Source organism: Colletotrichum fructicola (genome assembly GCF_000319635.2).
Source record: "Colletotrichum fructicola Nara gc5 chromosome Unknown KSG_Nara_v1_contig05, whole genome shotgun sequence".
NCBI lineage: Eukaryota > Fungi > Ascomycota > Sordariomycetes > Glomerellales > Glomerellaceae > Colletotrichum > Colletotrichum fructicola.
The window spans coordinates 2,711,961-2,739,550 of record NW_027094055.1 but is presented as its reverse complement, the minus strand read 5'-3'; the positions used below and the strand labels follow the sequence as shown (position 1 = coordinate 2,739,550).

Sequence of the window (27,590 nt, the reverse complement as noted above, 5' to 3'; positions counted from 1 at the left end):
CCTTTCTCTAAAACATTCTCGACATTCCACGAAGGAGACATACTACCAAACAGAAAGATGTCGTCAAGACACTCAGCAGCGCGCCCGAAACGCGCCGGCGAGACGTTCGCGCGAACGCATCACCACGACGACGACGAAGCCCATGACTCCAAGAAGCTCAAGTTCGACGTGCGCAACCCCTCAGCCCTGGCCCCCGACGCGCCAGAAGAAGATGCGATTCTCGACGCCGACGTCATCGGTGCCGGTGCCGGCGCCACGAAACGCGGCGCAGTGAACCTGGACGGCTACGACAGCGATTCAGACAACGAGCGCAACTTCAAGGGTCGCGCGGAGGAGCGGCACCGTGGGAAGAAGGGCGACGTGAACTTTCTGGACCAGCTGGACAAATACGATGCTAAAAACGACGGTTCGAAGGTTGGCGACGTGAATGAGGATGACGAGGACGACGACATGTTTGCGGCGGATGATGACGACGAGCAACAAGGCAAGGCGGCGCAAGAGGCGATCAAGGGCTCTGGGAAGAAGGACAAAGCCGTGCGCTTCCTTGAGGATACCCAGATCGAAGGCCAGGACCTTAAGAGTACAAGCGGTGGTCAAATTCGCCTAGACGAGCAAGAGAGCAGCGACGAGGAGGAGGATAAAGAACTTGCGATAGAGGAGGAGGGTATTGATGAGGAGGTCGGTCTTGGCGGTCTTAAGCGCAACGCTCCAAAGGTTGAAGCATTCAACATGAAGGAGGAGCAAGAGGAGGGCCGATTTGATGAAGATGGCAATTACATCAGGAAAGCGGTGGACCCAAATGCAGTCCACGACAAGTGGCTCGACGGCTTGAGCAAGAAGGACATGAAGAAGGCAGCTGAGGCGCATGAGAAGCGCGAGGCCGAGGCACGGAGGTTACGCATGGAAAACGACGACATCCTTACGACAGACTTGCTGAAGGCGCTCATCTTGAGGTTAGAGAGGGGCGAGACGCCGCTGGAGGCGCTGGCGAGGCTGGCCAAGGGGCAGCCGAAGCAGAAGAAGATACCCAAATGGAAGTTGAAGAAGATGAACAAGGGGGCCGAGGAGGCGATGGATGTGGATCACGAGAAGGAGTTGACCCCCGAGCAGGCGAAGAGGAAAGAGGACATTGAGGCCATCACCGACGCCGCGGATAAACTCTTAAGTCGAGATCACGCTGAGATATACGACGAGGAGAGGGAAATACTCGTCCGAGAGTGGCAGCGAGAAACCGGTGAAGAGTGGCGTGAACCGGCTAAAGAGGAGAGCGCCGAAGAAGGGACGTCTGCCAAGATGTGGGAGTTCAGATGGACGGATGGACGCGACGGGGCCGATAAGCAGGGTCCTTTCGACGGCCCTACAATGAAGGCATGGCAAGACGCCGGATATTTCGGCGAGGGAGTTGAGTTCAGATCAGTAGGCGAGGATGGCTGGAGCAGAGTTGCCTCATTTGTCTAATGTTTGCATTGCATGCCTCACTTCAAGACGCGACGGAATAAGCTAGGGAATCAAAAGGGTTGCATTCCTGGCATCGCTGCGATGCAACGAGGCAATCATTTATGGTACATAATCTATCACATATTCCCATGGGAGGTCACCTATTGGGAGGTTACCTATTTTACTGCCCAGAACGCCCAACTCAAAGACCTTTCCCACGCTTAGCTCAAATCCATCGTCTCACCATGACCATTAGTGACGGTAAAATCGACAGCGCCGTCCTTGCCTATCAGGCGCTTCTCCGACTCGGACACAAACTTGACGCTGCGAGCCGGATCGTAGAAAAGCGAGAAGCTCCTCTGGACGTCGGCAATCTCGACCTGCTTTGACCTGCGCTTGTTGCTCACCAGCTGAGATGTCGTGATGAGGTTGCTAGCATAGCGCAGACCAGCCTCCTGGCCAATCTTGGTCAGGAGCGCCAGAGCGTCGGCAGAGATCTCAACCTCCTCCTCCTGTGCACGGATAGTAAGAATCTGCTTGATCTCGTCGGGGCTGTAGGTATTGGTGTGAATGATGACAACGCGGTCAAGGAAGTCCAGCGGAAGGCCGTGGGGACTGCGGTAGTCGGTTCCCCTGATGCGAGAGTTCCCCCTGTTGCTGGCCATGATGACCACAGGCGCAAGGGTGTCCTCCAGAGCGCGGTTAATGTATGAGAAGCACTCGATATCCAGCATGTGAACCTCGTCGATGAAAAGAACACCCGGCACAATCTCGGCCTTGCCTTCCTCCTTCCACTCTCCAACCTTGGTGTTGATCTGGTCACGAATCTCACTGCGGATCTCGCCTGTGTCGCCCGAGAAAAGGGCCAAGAAGCCTTGTGTACGAGAGTTGATGACATCAATCTCGTGAAGAGTGACGGTGTGCATGACCTCCTTGCGCTTCTGCAGCTCCCCGTCAGGGCATTGGAGGAACTTCGTGTCGACGCCCATCGCGTCGTAGTCGCGCGAGCGGGCGTACGACCGACCAAGCTTCGTGATCTTGCCAGAGGACTTGTCGATAGAAATAATGTCACCGGCCATGACGCGCTCCTTGGTCATCGCATCAATCATCTTCGCGCCCATGTCATACACGGCCTCCATGTCGGTCGTCTTGATCGTCAGCTTTCCCTGCTTAGCACCGCCGGTGACACTGCGGTCAATCTGGATCTCAACAACCTCGCCCTCCATGATCTCGCTCTCTTCCTTGATGCGCACGCCGATGGACTTGCGGAATGCTTGTGTGAGGGCTTCGGTCTTGGACATTTCGAGGGAGAAGATCTCGGATGAGGCGAGACTGGTGAAAGGGACATCGGGGCCGAGGGATTGGGCCATGCCCATGGCGATGGCAGTCTTGCCAGTGCTAGATGGCATCTGTTAGCCAATTGACCAAGCTCGGAAGTGGCGTGGTAGGCCTTACCTTGGAGGACCAGCGATCAAACAGGCTCGGCCAGCAATCTTGCCTTCCTTAATCATCTGCAGAATAACAGCGGCGGCTTTCCTGGCCTTCTCCTGTCCAACCAAGCCCTGAGACACAGCTCTGGGCTCCAATGTTGTGGCGTCGACTCCCAAGCCCCGAATGTGCGAGTGGGCCGCGATGAGATTGAGCCCTCTGAGCTCCTTGCTCTCGGAGACGGTCATGACGGGCTGCAGGTCTACGTCAGTTGGAAAGAATTGTCCGAAGGAGCTTCAAACCTACCGCGGCCATCTTGAATATGTGTTATCCTACCGGTGCAGAATCCTCGTTGTCGGTTTGAAAGGGTGTACCAAGCGGTTCGATGTCGTGAAGATGGTGAATTGAATGGTTGCGATGCAATGCGACGCAAAAACACTTCGTCTCGAGGCTGAAAGCTGGACAGCGCGTCCGAGAAATTTAGACATGGCTCGCGCTTATTCCCCGAGCGTGGCGCGGCTCGCGCTTAGGAAAGGTACGTACACTGTGCGACGACGACCGTTATCTGGACGACTCCAGGTAACTTGCTCTGTACCGAAGAGGCTCGCCGATGCCGTCTGAAACCTAAAATTCTTCCCCTTTCAACAGGGAGCTGGCAGACTTGCGTCACTAAAACGCCAATCTCATTATTGTCGCAGATCTTGAATCTCGCTCCTCAACCACGCAACTATCATCTTCTCGTCCAGCGTACCCATCCAGATGCTCTGCTGAGGCAGGAGAATAAGAGGTCACGGGCATTGTGACGGCTTACTTGCTTACCTGCCTTTCTCACTTGCCCCGCCATGGTAGCGTTCTCGTACTCGTTTCGACCTAAACTGACGTCTCTAATGCCCAATGATTTACGGACAGCGATTTGTGGGATTTACACTTATCTGACGGCATCTGGGATGTCATGGCAAATCGGCGGAAGTTGCGGGTTTTCACTGCATTTGAGTCACACGCTTGAAAGAAAAAGAAATAACTTGTGGCGCGCTTGACCTTTCTGCAGCTGGTTGTTGCACTTGATGCAGTTGGATGCAACTTGCAAGGGGTGCAATGGGAGGTTGGACATGGCATTCCCCCATTGTTGACGAGGGTCAGAACCACACAGATAAAGGCATATGTCTCTTGAGCAAAACGGATCGATTCAGCGGTGAGTAGATACTGGATCGACAGAAGGTTGCGCAACAGATAGAGGCCCGAAATTGCATGCGGTCTTGCGTGCCTTTGTCGGAACGGCACTAAAAATACAGAATGCTAAGCGTCGAACCCCACCTCCACCACACCACCCAAACCGATTTGACGCCTGACACTGAACCCCCAAAGCCCGCCCGACTGTGCATGCCCCTCACTGACCACTAAACCACGTCTAAGAATTGAGCTCGGTCGCGATTCGCGAATCATCTTTACAAAGCGATCCCCTGCGTGAGTGGAATCGTTTGCCGCCCATGTCCATGCGGTTTGTGAGCAGCAAACAGTTCCTCGTTGCCAACAGTTCATGCGCAAACACATGGATCAGTTAAATACTCGGCCTTTTCTTATTTTCCCCTCCTCTAGAACCAATCCCCCCGACACCTTGCCTTCTACTACCTGCATGTCTACGACAGGTGCTTCACATAACCACCTACCCCAGCACAACCTCATCAACCCCAGCACATCGCTGGGTCTGCACACCCACGATTGATACACTTTTGAGAGTCGCCTTCGACTCTTCTCGCCCAACTTTACGTTACGATTGCGTTCCCTTTCTCAGATCTCGGGGGCTTGCTCTACCCTCACCTAACCCACTCCCATACAGTGCCGACTGTGGAGTGAGCAGGGTAGGCGCAGGTAATTAAAACGCGATTCCCTACGTAGCGTGGGGCATTAATTGCATAGCGCGCCACCGCCGACGTCCAATTTACAAGAAGGGTCGCAACATAAAGAAGGAAAAAAAGAAAGCCCCTCAGCAGCTCCTTCTTTCACAGTCTATTCGTTCCTTCCGGCACTGCAAACTGCCTTTCGAGCAATTCGTAAGTGCTGGCGTTGGATCTTTCTCTTTGCATCATCAACTATCATCTGACAATCACACCCGAAGCATTCGCTGTTTCTTGTGCCTTCACCTTTAAATTTGCGGAGCATGTTGAGCAAACCCACCGTCGCCATTCCCTCTCCTTCTCCGACCACCGTTCGTCGTCGGCAACATGTCGACACTTAGGCGTTCCGACAGCGATTACCGCGACCGACGCGAGCGAAACACCTATAACTATTCGGACCGACGCGACGGCGAGAGAGATCGTCGGGATCGGGACTATGACCGAGATCGGGACAGAGATCGCGACCGTGACCGCAACAGAAGCTATGATCGATCTCGATCTCGTTCTCGGTCTCGTTCCAGATCACGTTCTCGCGAACGTCGAGACGTCGATAGATCCAAGCTAGATCATCACCGCGATAGGCAGGTCTTAGGCTCGCGAGAAGCTGCCCCGCGTCCCCCTCCAAGAAGCTTCTCCTCCCCTTTACAGAACAGCGGTTCAGTAGGATTTCATGGTCGGCCGCCATGTAAGTTGACTGGTAGCGTCAACAACAAATCACAGCTAACGACGATACCAGCACCTCGGGGACTGCCGACTGCTTCAACAACGCCTGTGTCTTCCAGACCGTCGAGCCCTAAGCTAGCCGCAGGATCTTCTCATCACGCAAAGATTACGCAAGCGCTGCAAAGCATATCCCATCGAAACAAGGAGCACGCTACTTTACAATTGAGAAGGGAGGTGGTCGAGACCCGAGTGAAAGAAAGGGAAAATACGCGCAGGGCGTCGCAGCACAAGTATGCCGAGTTCCCGTCTTTGAGAGAGACCCATCGCAGGTCTGAGAAGAAAGACCAGGAGGACCTTGCTGCTTTGCGAAAAGAGGAGCAGGCTGCGCACGCGAGATCTGTGGAATCGTCCGAACAGCTTGCCTCGCTTATCCTTCAGGTCTATTCTGATCTTCAGCAAGAGAAGGACAAACGCGCCGTCACAGCCACCAGCACAAGCAGTCTCGTGGATCGGCTTGACAACTTAGAGAAACAGCACCAAGAAGACGTCAAAGAGCTTAAAAAGGGACTCGCATTTGAGACTGCCCAGCGTAAGGCTCTGGACATCGAGAATAAGTCTCTCAAGGCCAAACTTTCAAAGTTGGAAGAAGAGGTTGAGAAAAAGCACATCTCTACCTCATCCGCACTTACGGAACAGGTCGACTCTATCAAGCGCTTAAGTCAAGCCCAGCTTAAAACCACACCTGCGCCAACACTTGACGCTGCAGCTGAGGATAAACAAGCGTCAGACATTCAACAGTGTGTCGCCGACATTGTGAAATTGAGGGATGTCCTGGGTCGACACGATAATCATTTGGGACAATTAGACCCCGACATCATTAACGAAGCCTGTTCGGGATTCGTGACGAGGCTACCGCGACTAGAGAAGGAATGCGATAATCTTAAGAAGCAACAGCAAGCCGCACAGATGCTCAAAGACAGCGAGCAAGATAAGCTCACAGCCGATCTAAAGAGTCTTCGGTCTCGCCTAGAGAAGCTTGAGTCAGACGCAAAACAGCACGATGAGCAGCTGCAAAACCTGAAATCGTCATCAGCACAGCATGCCACTCGTACCACAAGCCTGGAGTCTTCTTGGGAGCGACTACAAGCAGACATAGCGCAACTCAAAGTGGATTCAATCGTGCACCTATCCCGTACCGCCACACTGGAATCAGCGCCCAAGGAGCTCGCCAAGCAAGTTGACGCAATGCAACAGCAGTTAAGCCAGCAAAGAGCAGAGGCGCAGCAGCCTACTGTACCTAAACAGACTCTGCCGGATGCGCAGCAATTTTCTGCCAGCGTAAATGAGATCAAGTCGTCGATGGACGCGTTGCAAAAACAAGTTAATACGCTTGGTTCAACGGTTGGCGACACATTTGTCAAGAAAGCAACGCACGAGACAATCAACAAGAATTTCCTCACAATGGTCGGGGGATGGATTGACGAAATACGAAAACGTCTCATCGTGTTGGAAACTGGCAACGCCTCGATCGACGGTTGCTCGAGAGATTCGACAATAACAAGACAAGGGTCGGAAAAGGCAGAGGCGGCGGTGCCCTCCCCTCGGCAGACAGCCGACCCTGTGATCAAAAAGCTGTCGGATCAAGTGGACATGAACGAGAAGAGCCTCAAAGCTGTCCGAGGTACGATTGACTCCATAATAGAGACCGAAAAGATACACATGGAAAGGATCCAGGACCTCGAAGAGCATAGAGCCAAAGCCGATAAGCGAATGGATGGATTTGAGCAGGGCCTGGGGAATGTTCAATTGAAGATGGAGAAAAGGATGGAGGTTGTTGACCAGCAATATCTTTCGCTGGATTCGCAAATGAACAATTTGACGACGGAGGGGCTGTATTCAGCTATCATCAGCCACCTCGACAAGGAGCAGCCCGGTGAGGCTCAGTTGGGACAAAAGGTCCAGACAATCATCAAACAAATGAGCGAGCACGAGCACAGGCTGGTCAAGGTTGAGAAGTCATCGAGACTAAGCGAAGAGCCTGCAAGGAAGAGGCAGAAGTTGAGTCCCAACGGCCACGAGCTGGCGTACCTTACCAACGGCAACTATTGATTATCGAAGATAACGGCGCACATATTTTCTTTGAGATACCATGGACGGCGCATTGGAATGGGTCGAGATACCACAGAGGTCGGAAGCAAAAGTGCATTCACCAGCGCAACGCAGACTACACTAGGCATCCCGTTCCCAGGGTTAGGGTAATGTAGCATGCCTAGGAAAACAACAAAAAGGTTGACTTAAGCATCACAACTATTAAATGGCACTAAAAATAATTGAAGTGAAATCTACTTAGGAAATACTCGCCTCGCTGACGTGTTCCACATACAATGCGAAAAGATATAGACCGTTTGTGTAGAACTGAAATTGTGTAACGATCTTGGTTCAAATAGAATCCTATTTGTCCACCTTGGTTGTAGTTCCTGCGTTACCGTTACTCATGCTTTATCTAAATGCCTATTAATTTGCCCTTTTACTCGCCCTTGCAGCGGGCACCAGCTGCTGCGGACTGGCATGTATCTGACAGGTGCGGCCACCTCGAACGTAAGAGCTGTAATTAGGTCAGTACCCATCTCCCATCGTTGAGAGCTTAGGCCGGGGCGCGCCGCGATTACCTGAAGCTACCTTACCTCCCTGCCTAGGTACCTACCCAGTGCTACCTAGGTAGTGGAGGTGCCTAAGAACTGGGCAGCCCCAGACCAGAACATCGGCCATCTGCCCAGGGAGCCACTGCCGCCGCCTGCTAAGGTAAGAGCCACCACATCGGGCATTTTCCAGCACCAGCGACTCCCGTCCCTGAGGTGTATTTCCTCGGAAGAGGAACCTTGAGGTCTTGCATCAAACAATCCCAAAGCTCAGGATTGGTGCGTGCCCTGGCGAAGGCCTACCTATATTTGCACCTCTCAGGCGCACCTCAGCAGCTGGGCGAATCAACAACGAAACTCGCTGAGGTATCGTGTAATTGGAGCTACAGACGGCGAGCAGACGAGGAGCACGCGCTTGGGCTCACGTAAAATTCCCCGGCGGCCACCACCCACTGGTTGTGTGGCCCACACCATCACCTCACGCCTGGGCTCCATTAAGCCAAGGCCAAGGTGGTAGGTAGGTAAGGTGAGGTAAGGTAGGTAGGTAAGGTAAGGAGCCTCGTGCTGTGAAGCTCATTCCAGTAAGGCGGTGTCCACTCCACTGTGTAGCAACTCCCGTGCTCCCTCACGCATCATCTGCGTGCCTTCCCTCAACGTGCCAATTGGAACCTTGGGCTTTTGGTGGTGCGGTATCCGCCAGGTAGCGCGTGTCTCGCCTTGCTCTCCCCCCATCTCCTCCCATCCTTACCTCTCACCTCACCTTATCGCACACCTAAACTTTGCCTAACCTGACCTGACCTGACCTGGCCTGGCCTGGGTGTGTCTACCTTGCCTATCTACCTAGGCACCTAACTTACCGGCCCTCACCGACGCGCCAACGGACTGCTACCGGTGACCAGGCTCGCACTTTGCACATCGGACTGGGTCTGGCTCTCTCCCCCCTTCTCACTCCCATTGGCACTGGTGCTTGCTCCTACTGGGCTGCTGGAACGGATACTCGCTCTGGCACTGGACCGCACCGTCCGTCTCCTCTCCCGTCCACCATTCCCCGACCCGACTCTGACCCTTCAATACCACCTACCTTGACCCTTGTCCCCCGTATCATCGACCTGCGGCACGTCGTCCCGTCCTCTACCCCGTCTGGATCCGGCGCAACTGCTTGGACACACTCTTGCACACCTCGCACCGACTCATCTCGCGTCCATTGACCAGACCTATCTTGTCTTGCACTCCTCAAGGTCCGCGTCGCTGAGCTTCGCTTCGCCTCGCATCGCATCATTGCAGCAGCAGGCCACGCTGGGAAATGCGCTGCGGGTCATCTGAGCTGCTGCCGCTGCTGCAAGGGCTGATGTTTGGGGCCTGCATACACCACTACCACTGCCACGACAACCATCTCCACCAAAAGAAGACGAACCACGTCCTGAATCACAACCGCAACCACGGCGAACTCGATACGAGAACCGACCCCCCGACTTCCTCCACGAGCCCCCGCGACGCCTAATCCACGACGACGCGACTCTTCCATCGCCACACTCAACTTCCCCTCGCTAGATGATTTCCATTTGATACTACCCCATCTGGTCGCGTCTTGTCGATTCTGAAGCATCCCGCCCTCGATTCCTCCCAGATAACGCCGGTACCGCCAACACCCACGTCACGCTATCACGACATTTCCTTCTCAGCGCCCACCCCGGCCACACCATCACAACCGCCATCATCGTCGGCGCTGATTGCCGCCGACTTGAAGATTCTCCCTCGTGGGCTACGGAGAGGGCTTGAGTGCTCTGCTCCGGCGCCCATTCATTCTCCTTCGCCGTCCATCTACTTCGCATTGGCTGCTGCCATCGCGACCCTTTGTTTTTCGGCCTCAACCTGAACATCGCCCTCCGACCATCACATCTCGCATTCCGCCATCGCATCGCTCTTTTCCTCTGCCTAATCTTGCGCTTGTGGCCGCGCATATCGCGATCCCTTTTTCTTCATGCCCCCCCGGCATGCAAACGCCCCCAAACAATGGAAGCAGCGGCGAAGAAGGTCCAACTGCTGGCCCAGCGCATTCTGCCCGACCGACCGCACCACCTCTCTATCACTCCTGACCAACGCTATCGCGTCCCGCCGGATCAAAGCAAGGTCTTCGAGGAGTTCAAGTACCAACGCCTGCAGTACATGACCCTGCTGTCCGACGCTGATCGCGGCATGTTACTCACCCGTCCATACTATGACATGCGCGAGGAACCTCCGAATCCAATCGCCGCCAAGGAGTCGAACGTGAAGATGGAAAAAAAGACAGTCACCAAGCTGTCGCTGAGTGATTACAAGAATAAACAGAAGAAGGCATCCGCGTCACCCACCGACTCGGGAACCCCCAAGACAGACGCCTCTAGGAGAGAGGCAACGGACTGTCGAATCGACCGCGAACCAAAGAAGACCGATGCCCACAGGGTACGAGATTCAGAAGCATCAAAGGAATCAAAGGCGCATAAGTCGCGCGATGTTCCTAATGACGACAGGTGCGATGCGATAGAAGTCTACTTATACTATTTGACATGGCGCTAACGACACCAACTAGATCAAGTAGAACCGAGGCAAGGTCTAGGCCAACGCAGGAGAGCAATGATACCCCAGAGAAGCGGAAACGAGTCCACGATGCCGACGGCGATCTGCGACCTCAAAAACGAGCGCGGCCCGAAGCCAGCACCCCGCTTGACGATCGATCGCGAACGCCCCGAGATGATACCCCGAAAAGAAAAGAGTTGCATACCTCCCTGGATAGGACACCGCAGAAGGACAGCAAATCGGGCGCGGCCTCGTCGTCTTTGCCAAATGGGAGGTCCGCTCTGAAGGCGGCATTGGGCTCAGGTGCCAACAAGTCGCCAGTATCACGCGCCAGGGGCGATTCCATCAATGGCAACAGGCCGAGCCCCTCTCTAAGCGGCAAGAGCAAGACAGATCCGTCATCAAGGAGTGCAATGCCGCCGCTACTTTCACCCCTACACCTGCCGAACGATTCGGACTCTCACCCCAAAGATAAAAGGAGACGCGATGACAATGGCGAGCCAAACAGACCACCAAAGCCTTCCAGGGCAGAGCCACCGCCGCCGCCTCCACCTAAAAGACAAAAGTCCCCCGTCAGACTGCCGGTGCTTCTGTCTCCCACATTACCGCCCGCGCTCGAGGAGGAACTGGCTCGGATGAAGAAGACACCGACTAAGGGATCAACACCAAGCCAGAAACTACATCCACCAGAGTCGCCTACCAGCAACAAGAGACCGCCTGTGATTGTTAAGGACGAGGAGGAAGATCGGAAAGACGTTAAGGACAAGATCAAGGAGAAACCACGCAACAGGTTGATGGTGACTCTAAAGTATCCAAGGAAGATCTCCAAGACGGTTCAGAGACTGCTGGCTCTTCCGCCCAAGAAGGACACGATTAAGAAAGAGCGATCTGTGAGCATAGAGCCCCCAGCACCGCCCCAGGCAAGGAAAAGACCCATCGGAGGCACGGAGAATGTTGGCGACTCGATTGCCGTCAAACGGCCAAGGACGTCTGAGGTCTCTAGCTCCAAGCTTGTTACCCCCTCAACTCCCTCGAAGGCCGCGACGTCAATGTCAAGGGTAGCCTCGAGCAACTCGGTAAACACTCCTGGCGACGGCAGCGGCCATACTCCCGCAGCTCCGCCTTCAGCAGACCGAGACCGACCGCAAACGAGGGATGTCAGGGAACCGTATAACCCCCTGAAGATACAAGCGCTGCGCGAACGATATGCACGGTTCAGCAAGCTCGGAACGAAGTTGAAGCATGATCGCGATATGTTGCTGGAGCGGAAAAATGACCGAAGTGGGCATAGCTCAGACTCAGACAGCAAGCTGGGCGTCATCTTGGGTCTCGAGACGGCTCTGGCCTTCATGATTGGCTTCAGGGCGGTGGTGGACGCGCGCTCAATAGAGAGCAAGGCCCAAGATCCGAAGCAATGGGGCAGCATCTTACCGGTGCTCAACGTCATGAGACCGGAGCTGCGCAGGAGCGGACCATTAGAGGCTTTGTTCTGGCAGATCCAGGGCGTGATCCATGAGGAGCTTCTCAGGTGTTACTGGTCCATCGACCCAAGTCCACACGCGGTAGCCATCATTGGTCACGAACGAGGTCGCTCGAATGCATGGAAGTCGGCTCAGGACTTTGCTGAGCGGGTCGAGGACAGCGCGATGCGTGCAAACATGGGTCCGTGGACTACAGTGGAGGAAGCCGTCTCTTCGGCGTTGAGGATCATGCGACGCTGGGCTCATCAGGAGCACGTTTCGTGGCGCGCCGAGGTCACAGTCTCAGCGGCAAACGGAACATCATAGCATGCCGGCGGAGATGCTGATGCGTCCAAGACCCGGACGGTCGCCGACTCCTCCCTTTCGCTCGCGGACGGCTCACGTTGAAGCCAAGCACCCCAGAACAAAGTAAGAAGAAGGGCATTAGGGCCCTCCTAATGAACATGTATTATGAACTCCTTTCCTTTCCCGTTTCCCTCATCATCTCTGTATGGTCAGCGTTACGGTCAGGCTCGGCAACGGCGTTTTCAAGTCACAGGTGGGAAATCGTTGGGAGTGTGAAGGAAGAAATCGCTTTCTTTTCCCACGCGCGTGTGTTTGTGCAGTCTTGTATGACATGACCTCTCTATCACATCCCCAGGACAGCTCACCAGTAGCCTGGCACGGTTCACAATTCTTTTTTTCATTTTTGTCACTCAAAAACTCTCATCGGTATCGGTATCACTGCCACCAACACCGCCTCCCTCTTGGCTCTTCTCTTTTTTTTTCTCCTTCTTTGGTGTGTCACTCTCAAGCTTGGCGTTCTACGGGAAAACCAGGGCTGTGTGTATGGCTTTTTGTACATAAAAGATATCCCCTACTGTGTGTCGTTTGTTTAGTCGGTTTTCTTTTCCTTTTGTCATCTCGGTCAGTGGGTGGAGGGGGTCCGGTATCAGGGATGTGTGTATGTGTGTCCCGCGTTGAGGACCTGAGGAATGACGCAGAGGAATTCTCTGATTCAGCTTGGTATTTCACACTTGGCAAAAAAAAGAAGACAATGACAACTCGCGAAGATACTCTAGTCTAGATCTCTCGGAACCAATGCAAAAGAATTCCAAAAGAAAATGTTACAAAAGGGGAAGATGGTGAACATAATGATGTGATAGCAGTACGGCAGTGACGATCTCGATCTGTGTCTGGCAGCGGTAGAACGGCCGCCAGAGTGACCCCGCAACCCCTCACTTATCTGCGGAACACCGCGTACTACCGACCGTCAGGCATGATCTGACCGATAAGACTGATACCGTACGCGTCCGGCGGCCGCTACAACCCACCCGCGTTGGCAGGAAAAAAGGCAGCAAGACTTCACTTTGCGATGGAGGAACTTTGTGTGATGGGTAGGCATAATCTATTTCATAGACGTCATAAGGACATGTAGTTTGGGAGTTTTGTTAGGAAAAGACACAACCATAATCCTTCCCGGCCTCTCGAGACTCTGCGTCATCGTTGCCCTCCCTTCTGAAAGACTGCCCATCTTCCGATTTTACTGCTTTTGTTGGTCGTTTCTTTATTTCATTAAAAGACCATTTCGGTCTTGGTACTTCTCATCAACATCCTCCAATGCTCAGCACATTTACTTGGAGGCATCGACCTTGGCGACGTGGGCCAGGAGGTCGAGGACACGGCGGGAGTAACCCCACTCGTTGTCGTACCAGGAGACGAGCTTGACGAAGTTGTTGTTCAGGGAGATACCGGCCTTGGCGTCGAAGATGGAGGAGTTGGGGTTGCCGATCATGTCGGTGGAGACGACATCGTCCTCGGTGTAGGCCAGGACGCCCTTTAGGGGACCCTCAGCGGCCTCCTTGATGGCCTGCTTGATCTCGTCGTAGCTGGCACCCTTCTCAATGCGGGCAGTCAGGTCAACGACGGAGACGTTGGCAGTGGGGACACGCATGGACATGCCGGTGAGCTTGCCATTGAGCTCAGGAATGACCTTGCCGACAGCCTTGGCGGCACCAGTGCTGCTGGGAATGATGTTCTGAGCAGCGGTGCGGCCACCACGCCAGTCCTTGGCGGAGGGACCGTCAACGGTCTTCTGGGTAGCAGTGTAGGAGTGGACGGTGGTCATGAGACCCTCAACGATGCCGAACTTGTCGTTGATGACCTTGGCGAGGGGAGCCAAGCAGTTGGTGGTGCAAGAAGCGTTAGAGATGACGTCGGCGCTGCCGTCGTAGGACTTCTCGTTGACACCCATCACGTACATGGGGGCATCGGCGGAGGGAGCAGAGATGATGACCTTCTTGGCACCGCCCTGAAGATGGGCCTTGGCCTTGTCGGTGGTGGTGAAGACACCAGTGGACTCGACGACGTAGTCGGCGCCGGTCTCCTTCCAGGGGATGGCAGCGGGGTCACGCTCGGTGTAGAACTTGACGGTCTTGCCGTTGATGACAAGATCGTTGCCCTCCTGCTTGATCTCGCCGTTGAAGATGCCGTGGGTGGAGTCGTACTTGAGCATGTAGGCCTGTGAAGAGCGAGTCAGTAAATGCGACAGATGGGGCTGATATGAGTGATAGCATGTGTCCGGCCGTCCCGACCCATGGTTTCAATTGGCCTCCATTCATGACGGCCTTCTTATTTACCAAACGCGGGTGGCGAGATGTAGATGACAGCGGTGGTGGTGGTGGTGATGGATGCGAAGTCATGGCGAGTTTGGAGGGGTAGGTGGGGTGATACTCACAGCGTACTTGGTCTCAATGAAGGGGTCGTTGACGGCAACGATCTCGACCTCGGGGTGCTCGATGGCATTGCGGAAGACGATACGTCCAATGCGGCCGAAGCCGTTGATGCCAACCTTGATGGGAGCCATGTTGTCTGCTTAGGTGTGTATAAAAAAGTGTCTATGAAGATGACGAGAGTCAGTCAGATTTCTGCGACGACAACTGTGATATGACGAAGTTTGCGGCGATGGCGGGGTTGGTTATCGAGGGGCAGAGTGGGGTTGCAGAAGCTGTGTACAGCTGTTAGAGCTATGGACGGAGCTGGTGCTCACCTTGTTTGGGTATCACGTCGGTTTGACGAGATCAAAGATGGATCGAGGTGTGGAAGAGATTTTCAATGGCAGAAGAAGGGAGAGAAGGACGGAATGGATGGAGGTGGAAGGGCGCGCGAGATCCTTTTGTAAATTTGGTTGAGGGAAGATGGTGGGGTGGTCTTTCCAACGCAACGCCAATGCCCACGCCCATGTCCACGCCCACGCCGTGCGGTGGCCCAGGCCAAGAAAGAGGGTAGGAAGTGCACCTCACACTCGCCAGCAGCACCACCACCACCAGCAGCCTCAATGCGGGTGCGGACTTGACGCAAGTTAGGGAGGTACCAGGTAGGGGCACTCCGCAGGGGTGACTCCCAGTATCGCCGGTGCAGGCGACGGGATGGTTGAGATGGGCGATTGCCCGGTCGACGCCGGGTGAGCTGGTGAGTGACACACACTTTTTGACAACAGGCAAGCTCCTCCCGTAACGCGTGTCTCGTACTTTCCCATGTCGTGCCTTCTCATCCACTCCTTCCAAGCAGGTGTGCGTCTTTTTACAGCCAAGGCGGGGCATCAAGCGGGAAGGCGCTGCTGCCAATTTTTGAGTGTCGATGCGTTAGCCGGATACCTGATACCCTCCGGGTGCTGGGTATAGCTTGCCAGTGTCACTTTGCCAATGCCAATCAGTGGAATCATTACATCCAATGTCGGCATCCATCATCTTGCCATCCGACCTCCGTATAACCAAAAGACAGGGAGGGTACTTCAAAACACACAGCACAGGTGCGGCGGCGGTAGGATCGTGTTGACGGCGACTGTGGCGGCCCCTGCCTTCTCACCACTTATTTTGACACCTCAACTACATCCCGTATTGTCCGAGCTCCATGTCTCCTCCATCAAACATCTCATGATGAACGACTAAGCAATGGTTTGTTTCTCCTGAATCCTGATCTATCGTATCCTCCCTCGCCTCATTCCCCGGCGGGGCGCGGTGGTGGTGTCACTTCTTCTTCACCGGACTCGAGCAGGCCAGCATTGTCAGGGTCAGGACGGTCGGTGGTCGTCTACCTCTCGCGAGGAGGGGCAATGGAGGGGCACGCCGCAGCTTCCCTGGGTTTCCAGCGAGAAAAAAGTCAGCTCCGGCACCTTATCCTTGGCCCCCTGCTGGGCGTTGCTGGCCTGCCCCTCGTTACATCAGCTCGCAGCTAACCCCCCCTGGTCGACATCAACAATGTCCGACACCACTACCACCATGCACAATGGCCCACGCCAAAGCTTTGGCGCCTTTTGTGATCCTCTCACCGTTCCAGTTTTTGAGGGTCGCTTCTTTTTATTGTCATTCTCAACTGGATTCAAGACACGACATGCCACAGGGTTCAAACAGCTCACCTCTCACCATCTCGCCAATCCTCCCAGACGCCCCTAGCACCAAACACCATGCATCACACATCCCTGCCGCCGGCTTTTTTTGACCTTCGCCGACAGCGACCTGACCTGTGAGAGAAAAAAATCGACAGCTCCATAAATCACTCACTGCTCCATATTGTCGCTCAACCCGCCAAGCTTGACTGAGCCCAGCTAATGAAACGCCTTGCCTGGTCCATGAGGCACTTCCTCGACTCGGCTGATTTTAGCTCATCATAGATAATGGGCGAGAAGGGCCGTTTAACACTCCGTTCTCGGTCATCCAATATGGATCGCTCCTGATTTGGATCCGACTTCCGCTCCCTCGTCTGTGTTGGAACATGTTGGAACCATGTGCACAAAAATACACATCCACCGCTGCTGTAATTCCATTTCTGGGTACTGATACGCCATCGCCAACTTGGTGTACATGCGAGGTACATCGAATCAGTTCAGTCCTGTTGCCATTCGGGCCTTGGCCTGCCGCTTGATTGCAAACCCGGTCCATCAAAACAGGGCTGGTGCCATTCCGGCTTGGGTGGGGTCCGAGATCTGCTCACGACTCCCCCAACCCAATGAGCTAACAAGCCAGAACGCCTGGCCCGAAGCGCCGGAGCATCACGGCTTCATCGGCCCCCAGAGCTCCTGGCTTCGCCTATGTCGTCTTGCAACTCCCGAATATATCGGGACTGACGATGGCCGCTACCGAGGATACCCGTCAACGTCAATGCCGCGGTCTTTGTGTTTGCCGCCGGTCCCTCTGACGCCCGCCAGCTGGCGGCGCCACGGCCAAGATTGGATCATTTTGCATGGTCTGAACATCGATCGACCTGGCATGATATGACTCTACCGTCACATTCCCTCCACCAACGACACGTACGATATGTACCCCTGAGGAGCATCCTGGTCCTTTCTGTGTACATTAAACAAGGTGGTTGAGCCGCTCGGCCAAATTCTTCAGCTAGCTTCCTCATAAGCCTGCTAGAGCTGTCCAAAATCAGACGAGCAGATTTTGTCAGATCATCAGACTCTTCACTGCTTACATTTGCCTCTGGCTTACAAACTTGACATGTCAAGGGCGCAGGCTGTGCGGTCAGCGTTGAAACTTGCGATATGCCACTGCTCATCTGGCCGTGCTCCCATGGCCTCGATAGGGACGTCGTTGTCTTCCAAGTCCACCTTTACCAGGGTGCGTCCGACTTACATGGAGCACGGCTACGGGAACGTAGTCGTCCAAGCATCGAGCTGGCCCCGTTTGCCGCCAGCCGCCCCGGAATGATGCGCCCTCGTCGAGGTTCGACCCGACCTACCCCAGATTTCCGCTCCGGTTCCGGTTCCTCCCGACCGCTGCCCCGATGCCATACATTAAGCTACCGTTTGCCGAGCCGGGGTACAGGAGCGCGTGCCTGGAGATCTGGAACCTCGTCTCATCTAGCAGCGATTAGCCTCAGAGACTCTTCAACGACCTGGGGTTCGTGTGCAATCCAGTGGGTCGCTTGGCAGCCGCGACTGGACAACCGGGACGTTGCGGGCGTGTAAGTCGGGAACGTCGTCAGCGCTGGCAGCTTGATCCTGCAAATCGCAATCCACCTTCCGGCTTGCATAATCAGTGGGCTCTCCTTCTTGCGGTTACCGCGGGAGGCCTCGTGCCTGAGTGACAGCGGCATCACGAATGGAACTCGGGATCTATCATGATCCTGCTTGAGGACGAGTGGCCTGGCGGAGCTCAATTCGACTATGCTCATTGGTCAGAGATATGCGTGAGGCGTGTATCTTTAACCGTGTGACCATGATATCTGGGCTCCTTGCGCTTGGAAAAGTAATCTAGATGAGATCTTGAGCTCAAGTATTTCAAGGTTTCCGTCTCGGTGAGCGGCGTTCACCTTAGGTGGACCCGACATACACCGAGAAACCCCCCACCGGTGGTGTTCGGCTTTGGTGTGGTAAACTTGACGTAAAATAGGCCGATGACGTCGGCCCAAGTCGGGATTACTAATGTGCACAAGTTGTACAGTTATGCAACACCAGAAGCAATTGCTGACCACCTCCAGTGCAGCTGCCGCTATGACCCCCACGGACCCCCACGACCAGCTTATCGCCGCAACTTCACCTTGAGAACTTCGGCGAAAAGCCCGTTGTCCACGACACTCGACTCTCACTTGAAGACTTAAGGCCGGACTAGAGATCGGACATCACGACCTTACATACAGTTGTCGACTAGACAATTCGTCTTACCAAGCCATCGCTTACTCATTCCCAAAGGAGCTGCTGTTTACACGGGCGAGATTTCATCCGTCTCGGGGAAATTGAATGGAGCATTGCGATTCAGGATGACCAAGTGGTCAAAACAGTTACCGTAAACAGCGACTTCAGAGCCGCAAGGTCGTCTACTTACCCACAATGTGTATTAACAATCCCTCCGAATGGTGTCATCTTGAATGCCATCCGCTGCATTGCAAGTGCCGGAGTGGAATACGACGTCGGGGCCTACGGGGTCGCCATCAAGGCTCTATACTGCGAATCATCATGAAGTGAGACGGTGCTTATGACTCGCAAGGTATTTCTTGAAGAGTATATAACGAAGCTCAAAGTCGGGCAGAAGACATGATGTGACATCCAAGAATACAGATCCAACAAACGAAGTTAACTCACACAACCAAACGCAAATACCTACATCGCAATGGCATCCACACAAACACTCCTGGTGACCGGCGCCAACGGTTACATTGGCACCCACGTGGTCGGTCTCGCCCTCGAGCGCGGCTACAAGGTTCGCGCCACGGCCCGATCCGAATCCTCCTTTGCCAACCTCCGCTCAACCTTCCCCGAAGCCGCTTCATCAGACCGCCTCACCTTCGCCATCGTCCCGGATATCACCAAGCACGAGTCCTACAAGGACGCCCTCGCCGGCGTTACTGGCATCGTCCACACAGCGTCCCCTTTCATCGTCGACCCCAAGGACAACGAGGCCGACCTCCTCCAACCCGCCATCAACGGCTCCGTCGCCATCCTCGAGGCTGCGAAGCAGTATGGCGCCCAAGTAAAGAGCATCGCCAACGTCTCATCGTTCGCGTCCGTCATCGACCTGTCACAGGGCTACCGCGCGGGATATGTCTACACCGAGAAGGACTGGAACCCCATGACGTACGAGGAGGCGGCCAAGACAGACAGCGGCGTGGCGGCGTACTGTGCTTCGAAGGGACTCGCTGAGAGCGCGATGTGGAAGTGGATGGGCGCGAACAAGGATGTCGCCTTTACGCTGGCCAACATCTGCCCTCCTTGGGTGTTTGGTCCCTACCTAGGCAAGCTCGACCTCAACCGGCTAGCGACGTCGGTCGGTCTCTTGTGGAAGCTGGTTGGCGCCGAGTCGGTCTTCCCGACGGACTTTGCCGCATCGACCGACGTCAAGGATGTTGCCCAGGCTCTGCTCAACGCCATTGAGAGGCCCGAGGCTGCTGGTGAGAGGTTCATCATCGGCACACACTTTGACTGGCAGACTGCGGCGGATGTCCTTCGCGAGGCAGTCCCGGAGTTGAAGCACAGGATTCCGGAGGGTCGTCCCGGATATGGCAAGATCGAGGAGACGTACAACATTGACACTAGCAAGGCGGAGAAAGTTCTGGGGATCAAGCCTACCCCTCTCGAGGTCACGCTCAAGGAGAGCATCCACCAGATGCTCGCAGCCGAGAAGGCGTCCAAGTCTGCTTGAACTGGGGGAACTTCACAGTAAAGTACCAGCATATCACGTGTAACGAACAGCGAAGGTGTATGGGAAACTTTGGCCTGTATTCATCAGATAGACCTGAATTCTAATGGCTCTCGGGCCAAATCTCTGCTTCATACCTGCACCTCGGTGCAGTGTTCTCTCTCTAAACAAAATCCTCGCTTGCTATGCATCTTCTATGCAACCAACTCTCAAGAAGAAATGGAAACCCAAAGGATCAAAAAATCCCGAAACCAAGATTCTTCGTTCTTGCTTAGTTGTTGGTGTGAGGAACGCTCCAGATGTCGGTGAAGACATCGTCGTCGGCGGCGAGGGGGGTGTGCTCCATGGTGTTGGCGATGAGGGTGCTCTGGTTCTGGCCGTAGACCTCGGCGACGAAGGCGTAGGTAAGATCCAAGCTGGAGGTGACCTACATTTCACATCAGTAAGGAGCTCCTACTTCATTCAGACTGAGTTGGAGATGAACTTACACCAGATGAAGACCAGATGTTGCCGTCAATGACGTAGCGAGCCGGGGCAACCCAGTTCACCTTGGGGCCGAAGGCAGTCATCTGGGCCCAGGCGCGCTTGTTGGTAGTGGCACGCTTGCCGTCGAGGACGCCAGCACGCGCGGCGAGGCTGGCGCCGGTGCAGATGGTGATGAGGTACTTGACCTTGGGGTACATCTCCTTGATGTACTCGACGATGGGCTCGAGACCAGCGGCACGGACGCCGGGGCCGCCGGGGACGATGAGGACGTCGAGGTCGAGGTCGTCGGCGAAGGTGGCGGTGGGCTGGATGACGGGCCAGAAGTTGGAGCCGAACTTGTTGAGGGTCGGGTCGCTGGCGTTGACGACGCCGGCGATGATGGGGTCCATGGTGGGCGCGATGAGGTGGACGTTCATGTTGTAGGCGTGGGCGTTGAGCTGGAGGACGTCGAGGGGGCCCCAGATGTCGATCATGTCCAGGCCGTTGAAGATGAGGGCGCCGTAGTTGACCGGGAGGGCGGTGGTGCAGTTGGTGCCATTGGCGGCGCGGGTGGTGATGGTGTCAACGCGCGCCTGGACAGGGTTGCCGGCGACCACGGCAGTGAGCGAGGCCGCAATGATGGAGATGGTGAACTTCATTTTCGGCGGTTTAGCACTGCTCGAGGTATGGAGGTTTTGGTGTTTTGTGAAGTTTCTATTTATGGGAAACGAAAAATCGCAGAGCCCAGGTGAAGGTGAGAAGTGAAATTTCAAAGGTGAGTGAGTGAGGTAAAGGGCCTGGGGAAGGGAAGAGAGAGAAAGGAAGGTGGGTAAAGGAAAGGACCCTGGTCTCTAGCGCTTTGTTTTTCTCCAGAGGGTGTGATCAGTGGGCAGCATGTTCTTATACGTTCAATACTCTGCAATACGAAGAGTATTCCATATCTGTCTTTCAGCCTTCCTCCAGGGCCAAGGAAAGAGGTTCAGGGAGGGGACCGGGGCCGGCATTCGGAATCAGATTGCCCACGCAGGCAGCCCCGACCCGAAGGAACGGCGCGATGTGATCCACGCCAGGGATCCTCGTTTCGGTCGTATCACTGTCTTCTAGGAAACATTCCTTCCTCTGCTGTCTGTCTGTTTGAATAGGATGAGCGATTTTGAGAGTATTTTTCTCCCTTTTCTTCTTGGGACTTGGCTCTGCAGTCATCTCCTTACTTGCTTCTTTGATCTGGTCTAAAGCGCATGGCATACTGCCAAGCGCGCAAGCTGGTTTGCCAAAGAAACTGTGTGACTGCCTGGCAATCAACTGTTGGCTGTTGTTCGTTACAGGGGGTCCCGGAAACAACACAAAGGGCAACGTCGAGTTATTGAAAAGGGCTGTTGCGGCGGGGGAGCCTCCGGAATCCCTCGTGGAAATCTGCGCCAAGCTTTCCCTTTCAATATCGAGCAGAGGCTCTAATTGGCCCATTGCGATGATGGCTGCTGATACCCAGATGACAGAAGCAATAATGATCCCCCTTTTTGAGAAGAATCTGCGCCAGAGGCTTTTGACATTTTTTCGTGGCAGCTGAGCAGATGTGGACTTGGCAACAGACATTACCAGCTTCTACCGTGCTCAAGTTTGCGAATCTGGCCGCTGCAAGTCTTGGTCCGCTGCTTGCTGCCCAAGAGTCGGCTTGCCATTCGTAAAATGGGCCAACATTGCGTATCATACTCCATTTCTAACGGTCGAGTAGCCAGGGTAATTGCCGGTTCCGAAAGGTCCAATCATTGCAATCAATAATGCTTTTGTAGATTCTCGCCTGCCGACGCTATCGTCCTACAACGTCAACGTCGCAGCACGGAAGCCCACAATCAACTCTGATTGCCGAGCAGAGCTTGAATCATGCAAAGACATGGGAACTAAGTTTGCCAGTTCAATTGGAGGGTGGAAGCCAAGGCGTAGGATTGGACAAAGTAAATGACCAGTGGGCCTCGTTACCGGGGGTCGTTACTTGATTGCGGTGGGAGGCCGTGGCGGCGGGGTCCCGGCCCCGCCCTAGGACGCTTATCCCCGAGAAACTCAAACCCGGCCCCGAGATGGATCGGCGCCGGCAATGAGCTACGCCCGTAGTCCGTCGATTCGCCGATCACAGCATACGCAATCATGACCTTGGCGATGTCGTCGCACCGATAACGGAGTCGATCTATCAGAACTTCGTTGGATGGCAGCCCGGCAGCGGTGTTGAGCTATCACTATGAATGTGTCCAACTGGTGATCACTTGGGTTGATTGTCCTCAATGGGAACTGTTTGATTCTTCGGAGACATCTGGAATGAAGAAAAGAGTTTCACGTTACGTCGAATGGAAGTTTACATGCCCAGATTAGGCGCAAACGACGAAGGAAACGGAAGTGGAAATGAATGCCAAGATGGCAGACGAGGCGGGGTTCAAATGGGATTTACGATCTTCAGGAAAATAGAAATGCAAAACAGACTGCCTGATTTTCCTGTGTCTACGCTGTATATTTCTCAAGTACTTAATCACTCCCCTTATAGACGATGATACCAGACCTCACAAGTGCTTAGATAAGAGTAGTAGAAAGAATAATAATGAGAGTAACAAAAGCAATAATAATGTAATACGAACGACGATAGTGGAGACGACGACGATGACGACGACGGCGGCGGCGATAGTAAGATGCACACTTACAGGAGAAGTAATCGCAGTGGCACAAGAAAAAAGTTAGTCGCGTCTAAATATGGAGGTTCAAATATGAGCAAAAAGAAATCTGTGGTAGCACGACCTGGTTTCGATCCAGGGACCTCTGGGTTATGAGCCCAGCGCTCTACCCCTGAGCTACCGTGCTTGCTGCTCGTTGAAAATTCTCGACCACAATTGCCTCAAGACACACGCAGTGGAGAGTGTGCTGTGACTCATTCGTGAACCCGGACAGTGACTGGATTGTGGGTGAGGCCAAGATTCGGCCCCAACCCGTCGCCCACCACGTCTATGAACCTTGTGTGTACAACCCTTTGGAAACTCCACTCTTGAACCCGAAATGCTCTATCCAACTGACATTACAACAAAGTACAACAAAACCAAATTTCCAATCATATGCCCCATGTTCTATAACATCTTACAGTCCTCTATCCGGCTTGTGCTCATGATGCCAAGATCCAACTCTAGTTTCGCAACACCAATCCAAGTACACTACCAAGAACACCTCTTACACGCTTTGGGTTCTCCAAGATGCAGGTAAATACTATCGCCGTGCTAGCAGCGAACACAACCGTCTCTCTCCACTGCTTGTCCATGCCATACCGGCGTGGCAGCAGCGTAGCCATGGCTCGGGGGGCAACGAAGAGAGCCATGTCCTTCTGACGGCTTTGCGTCTCGACGAGAACGCTCCAGCCGCAGATACAGCATCCCGTACCGACGCAGAATCCCGCGTCGATCGTCTGTCTCGCGTCCCGGTCCTTGCCAATGATGTGAGGCCCAAGTCGGGTCCTCGCGAGGCACACGCCATAATAAAACAAGGTAATGTATGTCCCTAAGAATGCCGACGACCGCGACGCGGAGAGCAGAGCCCGTACGAGGCTCTTCTTGTTGATGGGCCCCCGTACGAGGAGCGCCATGCTCAGCGGGAGGTACATGGCCATGGACCACTTCCACGACCGATAGAAACGGCTCAACGCATGGAGCTCGCACGACGGGCCGACACCCATGTGGACCATCTCGCAGGGAATGGGGACGGATTTCGCTGGGTCTCCCCAATCCATCGGCCACTTGTACTTGGCGCACATGCCCTGAAGCAACTCTGCCTGTCCAGTATCTTTGCCGTAGATGAGCTTGCCATCACGCAGCCTTTGGAGGGCTTCAATCAGCCGCATGTCTACGTTTGCCGCCGAGCTGATCCATTTGTTGTAAGCAATTGGGAGCCTGGAGGGGTTGTAAAACCACGCCCACATGATCAGAGCACATGAGGAGACGAATAAGCATGGGTCAGTAAACCTGCCGATGATTGACTCAACCTGGCGAGCATAAGTATGAATGGTAACTATTGTCGGAAGCATTTGGTCTTACCGTAGTCCATTTGCCCTGAGCTACGCGACGTGCACGCCTACGAGACCATACTTCGCCCACCAGCACATCGAGAGCTCGGGTGAGTGTGAATAGGGTTAGGTCGAGTGTTCGCCCGGCGTAGCGTATCTCCTTCTCCTGGACTCCAGGTGGAGCATCGGACTTGACTGGAACTACTTCTGTGAACCCCGCAGTCTTCTTCGACTGCAGGAGCTTCAGACTAAACCAGGCGGCAATGAAGGTGGCGCTGCATCTTGCAAGCCTGGACCCGAGTTAGAATTTGCCAACACCAGACGAACCCCACAACACTAGACTCGGCGCTTCTCGACAGCGGGCCATCATATCAGATCTACATACCTCACACGCGTAGCCTCACTGAGGCTTTTCGCAGTCTGCTCAAGAAGCCTCCGAAGTGGTTCCTATCATAACATCTCAGCAACCAACACAAGCCAAAGGATCCAGCGAAAGGAAGCCAGGACGCCAAGCCAGTGAGATGAGTTGCAGACGTCCTATAGAAAGAGACGAATGCAAGGGACGCAGTGTGCTTTGACTAGCCTACGACCAGCGGCATTGAAAGGCTGAAGATGACCCAAGATTGGACTCTTCGTCTTATCAACGGCAGGGCTAATGGCAAAGACGGCTTTTGAAGTTCGCATGTCGTCTTGTTGCCACACAGTTGAGGGGTCTAGCCTCAGCTGAAGACACGACGATCCACCTTCTCACATAGCCGGCGTCCGAGTCCGTCTCACTGGTGTCTAGTGACATACCTCCAACAGAGAGCCACCACCAACGATGACGGCGCAAAACGTAGGAAAACGTTGTGGATCGAGGCCGGCGAAGACTATTCGCCTCAGTTGCGCCACGAACCCAGCGCATTGCTTGTCATCAGTCCCGTTTTTGGGGCGCCTCTTGGTGATGTACTGCAGCAACAGGGTCAAGATCCTGGGGCCGACGGCGGAGGCATAGCCCAGCAAATAGGCCCGCAGGAGGGGCCGTAGGATTGGCGGAATTCCCTGGAGCTCGAGCAGGCCATTCCGGCGGATTGGCATCTGACTCCGAGGTAGCATTGCGGAGGGACGAGATGCGACGGCAGCCATGAGGCTTCGGCGTCAGTGCCGGCAGATGGACTGGCACTGTTCCTGATCATAGAATCAGCGATCTGTATCAAAACGGAGGATGCGTCTGTGCATTGGATACGCGATGATGTAACCGTACAATGGAGTGAGAAGCAACCGGCCGAATGAGACTTTGGTGGGATGTATTGTGTGTGAATAGGATATGTGGCTGGAGACAAGGGGTGCTACCCCAGGCAGAGGAAGGGCCAGCAGTGAGTGATGGCAGGGCGGCGCAGAAACGGTCGAGCTGTGGTAAGGCATAAGGTAAGGATGGATGGTTGGTCGGGTAGGTTAGGTCAGGTATGGTATGGGGGAGAGGCGCGGCAAGCGGACAACCCGCTTCGCATAGTAGGTATGAATCATGCCGGTTGGAGGCATCTAGGTAGTGTAGGGAGGCACGAAAGGTCTTTTTGGTTATTAAGAGCAAGTGTCTCTCGGCACTGCCCGGCGATTCCTTCACTTGAGGATTGCCAGATGCCTCGGGCCATGGACGCGTCCTGCAGGAGGAGTGTCTGGGCAAGTACAATAATGGGAGGTAGCAGGGGGCGGATATGTACTCCGCAGTAAGGTAGGTGGATGAGCAGCAGGATCGCGAACTTATGGGCGCGTCTTACCAGGGTAAGGTGAGCTGGTTGCGCGACCTAAAGGATGTTTGCCAATTGGCTTCGTGGGGTCTCGTGACGGCGGTTCGTCTGCCGCCAACCCTCGAGTGCCAAGGGCAGGGCAAGAACAGTGCCCAATATCGAAAAGTATCGCGTACCTTACGTACTAAGATGAATAGGCGGGAATGAAATAAGAAATTGTGGGGAAGACAACGTGTGTCCCACGATGTGACGGAGTGACGGAGGTTGCAGACCTCAGAAAGTGAGAAGACGGGGAGGCGGGGAGGCAGGGGGGAAGAACTGCTCTCCGAGAAGCATGTGTCGATTGGATACTTCGGCAGGTAGGTTGGAGGAAGGTCGAATGTGGCAAGCGTGACCGAGAGACTTTGATGACTGGGCTGCCACTGACTGTAGTGTACCTTCTTCACCTGAGCAGTCTGCCACAGCCTGAAATTAGCGGGCTGCAATTGGCTGGAGAGGTCACAGAGGGCAATCAGGTGGTCTGTCACGCCGGTATTCACGCTGACAGCCAGGAAGTGCGCGGTAACGACTTGGCGCAGGTGCACCAGAAGAGGGTTAGGCGCAGCAATCCATGCGAGTGCGACGGGCTCAAAGAAGAAAAGACTTCACAGCGAGTCTGAAGTTTGTGTGGTTGACAGGAGACCTGAAGGGAACGGTGTTTTGCGTTGGCTCGGCAGATGGAGAGCGATGCTGAGCTGTGCTGGACAGGGGAGGCCTTGCTTGCCTTGGGACTCCCGGCTCGATCAGTGCGATCGACCGGCCGTCAGAATCTGAAGTGCAGTGTCTTGCCTTGCCGTCGGCGCTTGTTCCTCTTGCCTGGAGGAATTGACAGTTTGGAAGTTGACAAGTTGGAATCAAGAGTAGCAGGCTGGGACGGCCAGCCGTTTCGTATCGGCCGAGGCGGTGTTTTGTTTCTTTGTTTGGTGCCGTTCTGCTAGACCATGGTTCTGGCAGTAGCTTGAGGCCCCTTTGGAGGCGGCTGGACCGTTCAGAGTGTCTGTGAGGTGCCTTAGTGTAATCCGTCGGCTGCTAGTCTACACGTTCCATGCCTGGGACTACGACTTGAGGCAGGCAGGCAGGCAGGACGAGAGACTCGAAAGGATCGAAACAGAT

At 54.6% G+C, this 27,590-nt stretch overlaps 8 protein-coding genes across 8 annotated transcripts; 4 read left to right on the top strand and 4 right to left on the bottom strand.

Annotated features, from left to right (window-relative positions):
• Window positions 1–57: 57 nt before the first annotated feature.
• On the top strand, window positions 58–1,458 carry CGGC5_v009445 (LIN1-like protein; the record flags this gene model as incomplete). The annotated part of the gene is made up of 1 exon (XM_032035441.1): window positions 58–1,458. The coding sequence occupies one exon, from the start codon at window positions 58–60 to the stop codon at window positions 1,456–1,458; it is 1,401 nt and encodes a 466-aa protein (XP_031885367.1).
• Window positions 1,459–1,658: 200 nt separating this feature from the next.
• RVB2 (RuvB-like helicase 2) lies at window positions 1,659–3,180 on the bottom strand (the record flags this gene model as incomplete). The annotated part of the gene is made up of 3 exons (XM_032035442.1): window positions 1,659–2,835; window positions 2,893–3,119; window positions 3,172–3,180. 3 exons carry the CDS (start codon window positions 3,178–3,180, stop codon window positions 1,659–1,661), a joined length of 1,413 nt encoding a protein of 470 aa, XP_031885366.1.
• Window positions 3,181–4,352: 1,172 nt separating this feature from the next.
• CGGC5_v009443 (uncharacterized protein) lies at window positions 4,353–7,532 on the top strand (the record flags this gene model as incomplete). Its single annotated transcript, XM_032035443.1, has 5 exons — window positions 4,353–4,367; window positions 4,872–4,916; window positions 4,982–5,071; window positions 5,409–5,445; window positions 5,497–7,532. The coding sequence occupies 5 exons, from the start codon at window positions 4,353–4,355 to the stop codon at window positions 7,530–7,532; spliced, it is 2,223 nt and encodes a 740-aa protein (XP_031885373.1).
• Window positions 7,533–10,075: 2,543 nt separating this feature from the next.
• On the top strand, window positions 10,076–12,405 carry CGGC5_v009442 (uncharacterized protein; the record flags this gene model as incomplete). The annotated part of the gene is made up of 2 exons (XM_032035444.1): window positions 10,076–10,572; window positions 10,632–12,405. The coding sequence occupies 2 exons, from the start codon at window positions 10,076–10,078 to the stop codon at window positions 12,403–12,405; spliced, it is 2,271 nt and encodes a 756-aa protein (XP_031885372.1).
• Window positions 12,406–13,711: 1,306 nt separating this feature from the next.
• On the bottom strand, window positions 13,712–14,944 carry GPDA (Glyceraldehyde-3-phosphate dehydrogenase; the record flags this gene model as incomplete). Its single annotated transcript, XM_032035445.1, has 2 exons — window positions 13,712–14,599; window positions 14,816–14,944. 2 exons carry the CDS (start codon window positions 14,942–14,944, stop codon window positions 13,712–13,714), a joined length of 1,017 nt encoding a protein of 338 aa, XP_031885371.1.
• A 4,246-nt stretch (window positions 14,945–19,190) lies between these two features.
• GRE2-1 (NADPH-dependent methylglyoxal reductase GRE2) lies at window positions 19,191–20,219 on the top strand (the record flags this gene model as incomplete). The annotated part of the gene is made up of 1 exon (XM_032035446.1): window positions 19,191–20,219. The coding sequence occupies one exon, from the start codon at window positions 19,191–19,193 to the stop codon at window positions 20,217–20,219; it is 1,029 nt and encodes a 342-aa protein (XP_031885370.1).
• Window positions 20,220–20,487: 268 nt separating this feature from the next.
• Window positions 20,488–21,340, bottom strand: inhA-5 (Isonitrile hydratase; the record flags this gene model as incomplete). Its single annotated transcript, XM_032035447.1, has 2 exons — window positions 20,488–20,643; window positions 20,705–21,340. The coding sequence occupies 2 exons, from the start codon at window positions 21,338–21,340 to the stop codon at window positions 20,488–20,490; spliced, it is 792 nt and encodes a 263-aa protein (XP_031885365.1).
• Window positions 21,341–23,841: 2,501 nt separating this feature from the next.
• On the bottom strand, window positions 23,842–25,788 carry CGGC5_v009438 (uncharacterized protein; the record flags this gene model as incomplete). Its single annotated transcript, XM_032035448.2, has 4 exons — window positions 23,842–24,690; window positions 24,743–25,001; window positions 25,097–25,158; window positions 25,507–25,788. 4 exons carry the CDS (start codon window positions 25,786–25,788, stop codon window positions 23,842–23,844), a joined length of 1,452 nt encoding a protein of 483 aa, XP_031885364.2.
• Between the last annotated feature and the right edge of the window lie 1,802 nt (window positions 25,789–27,590).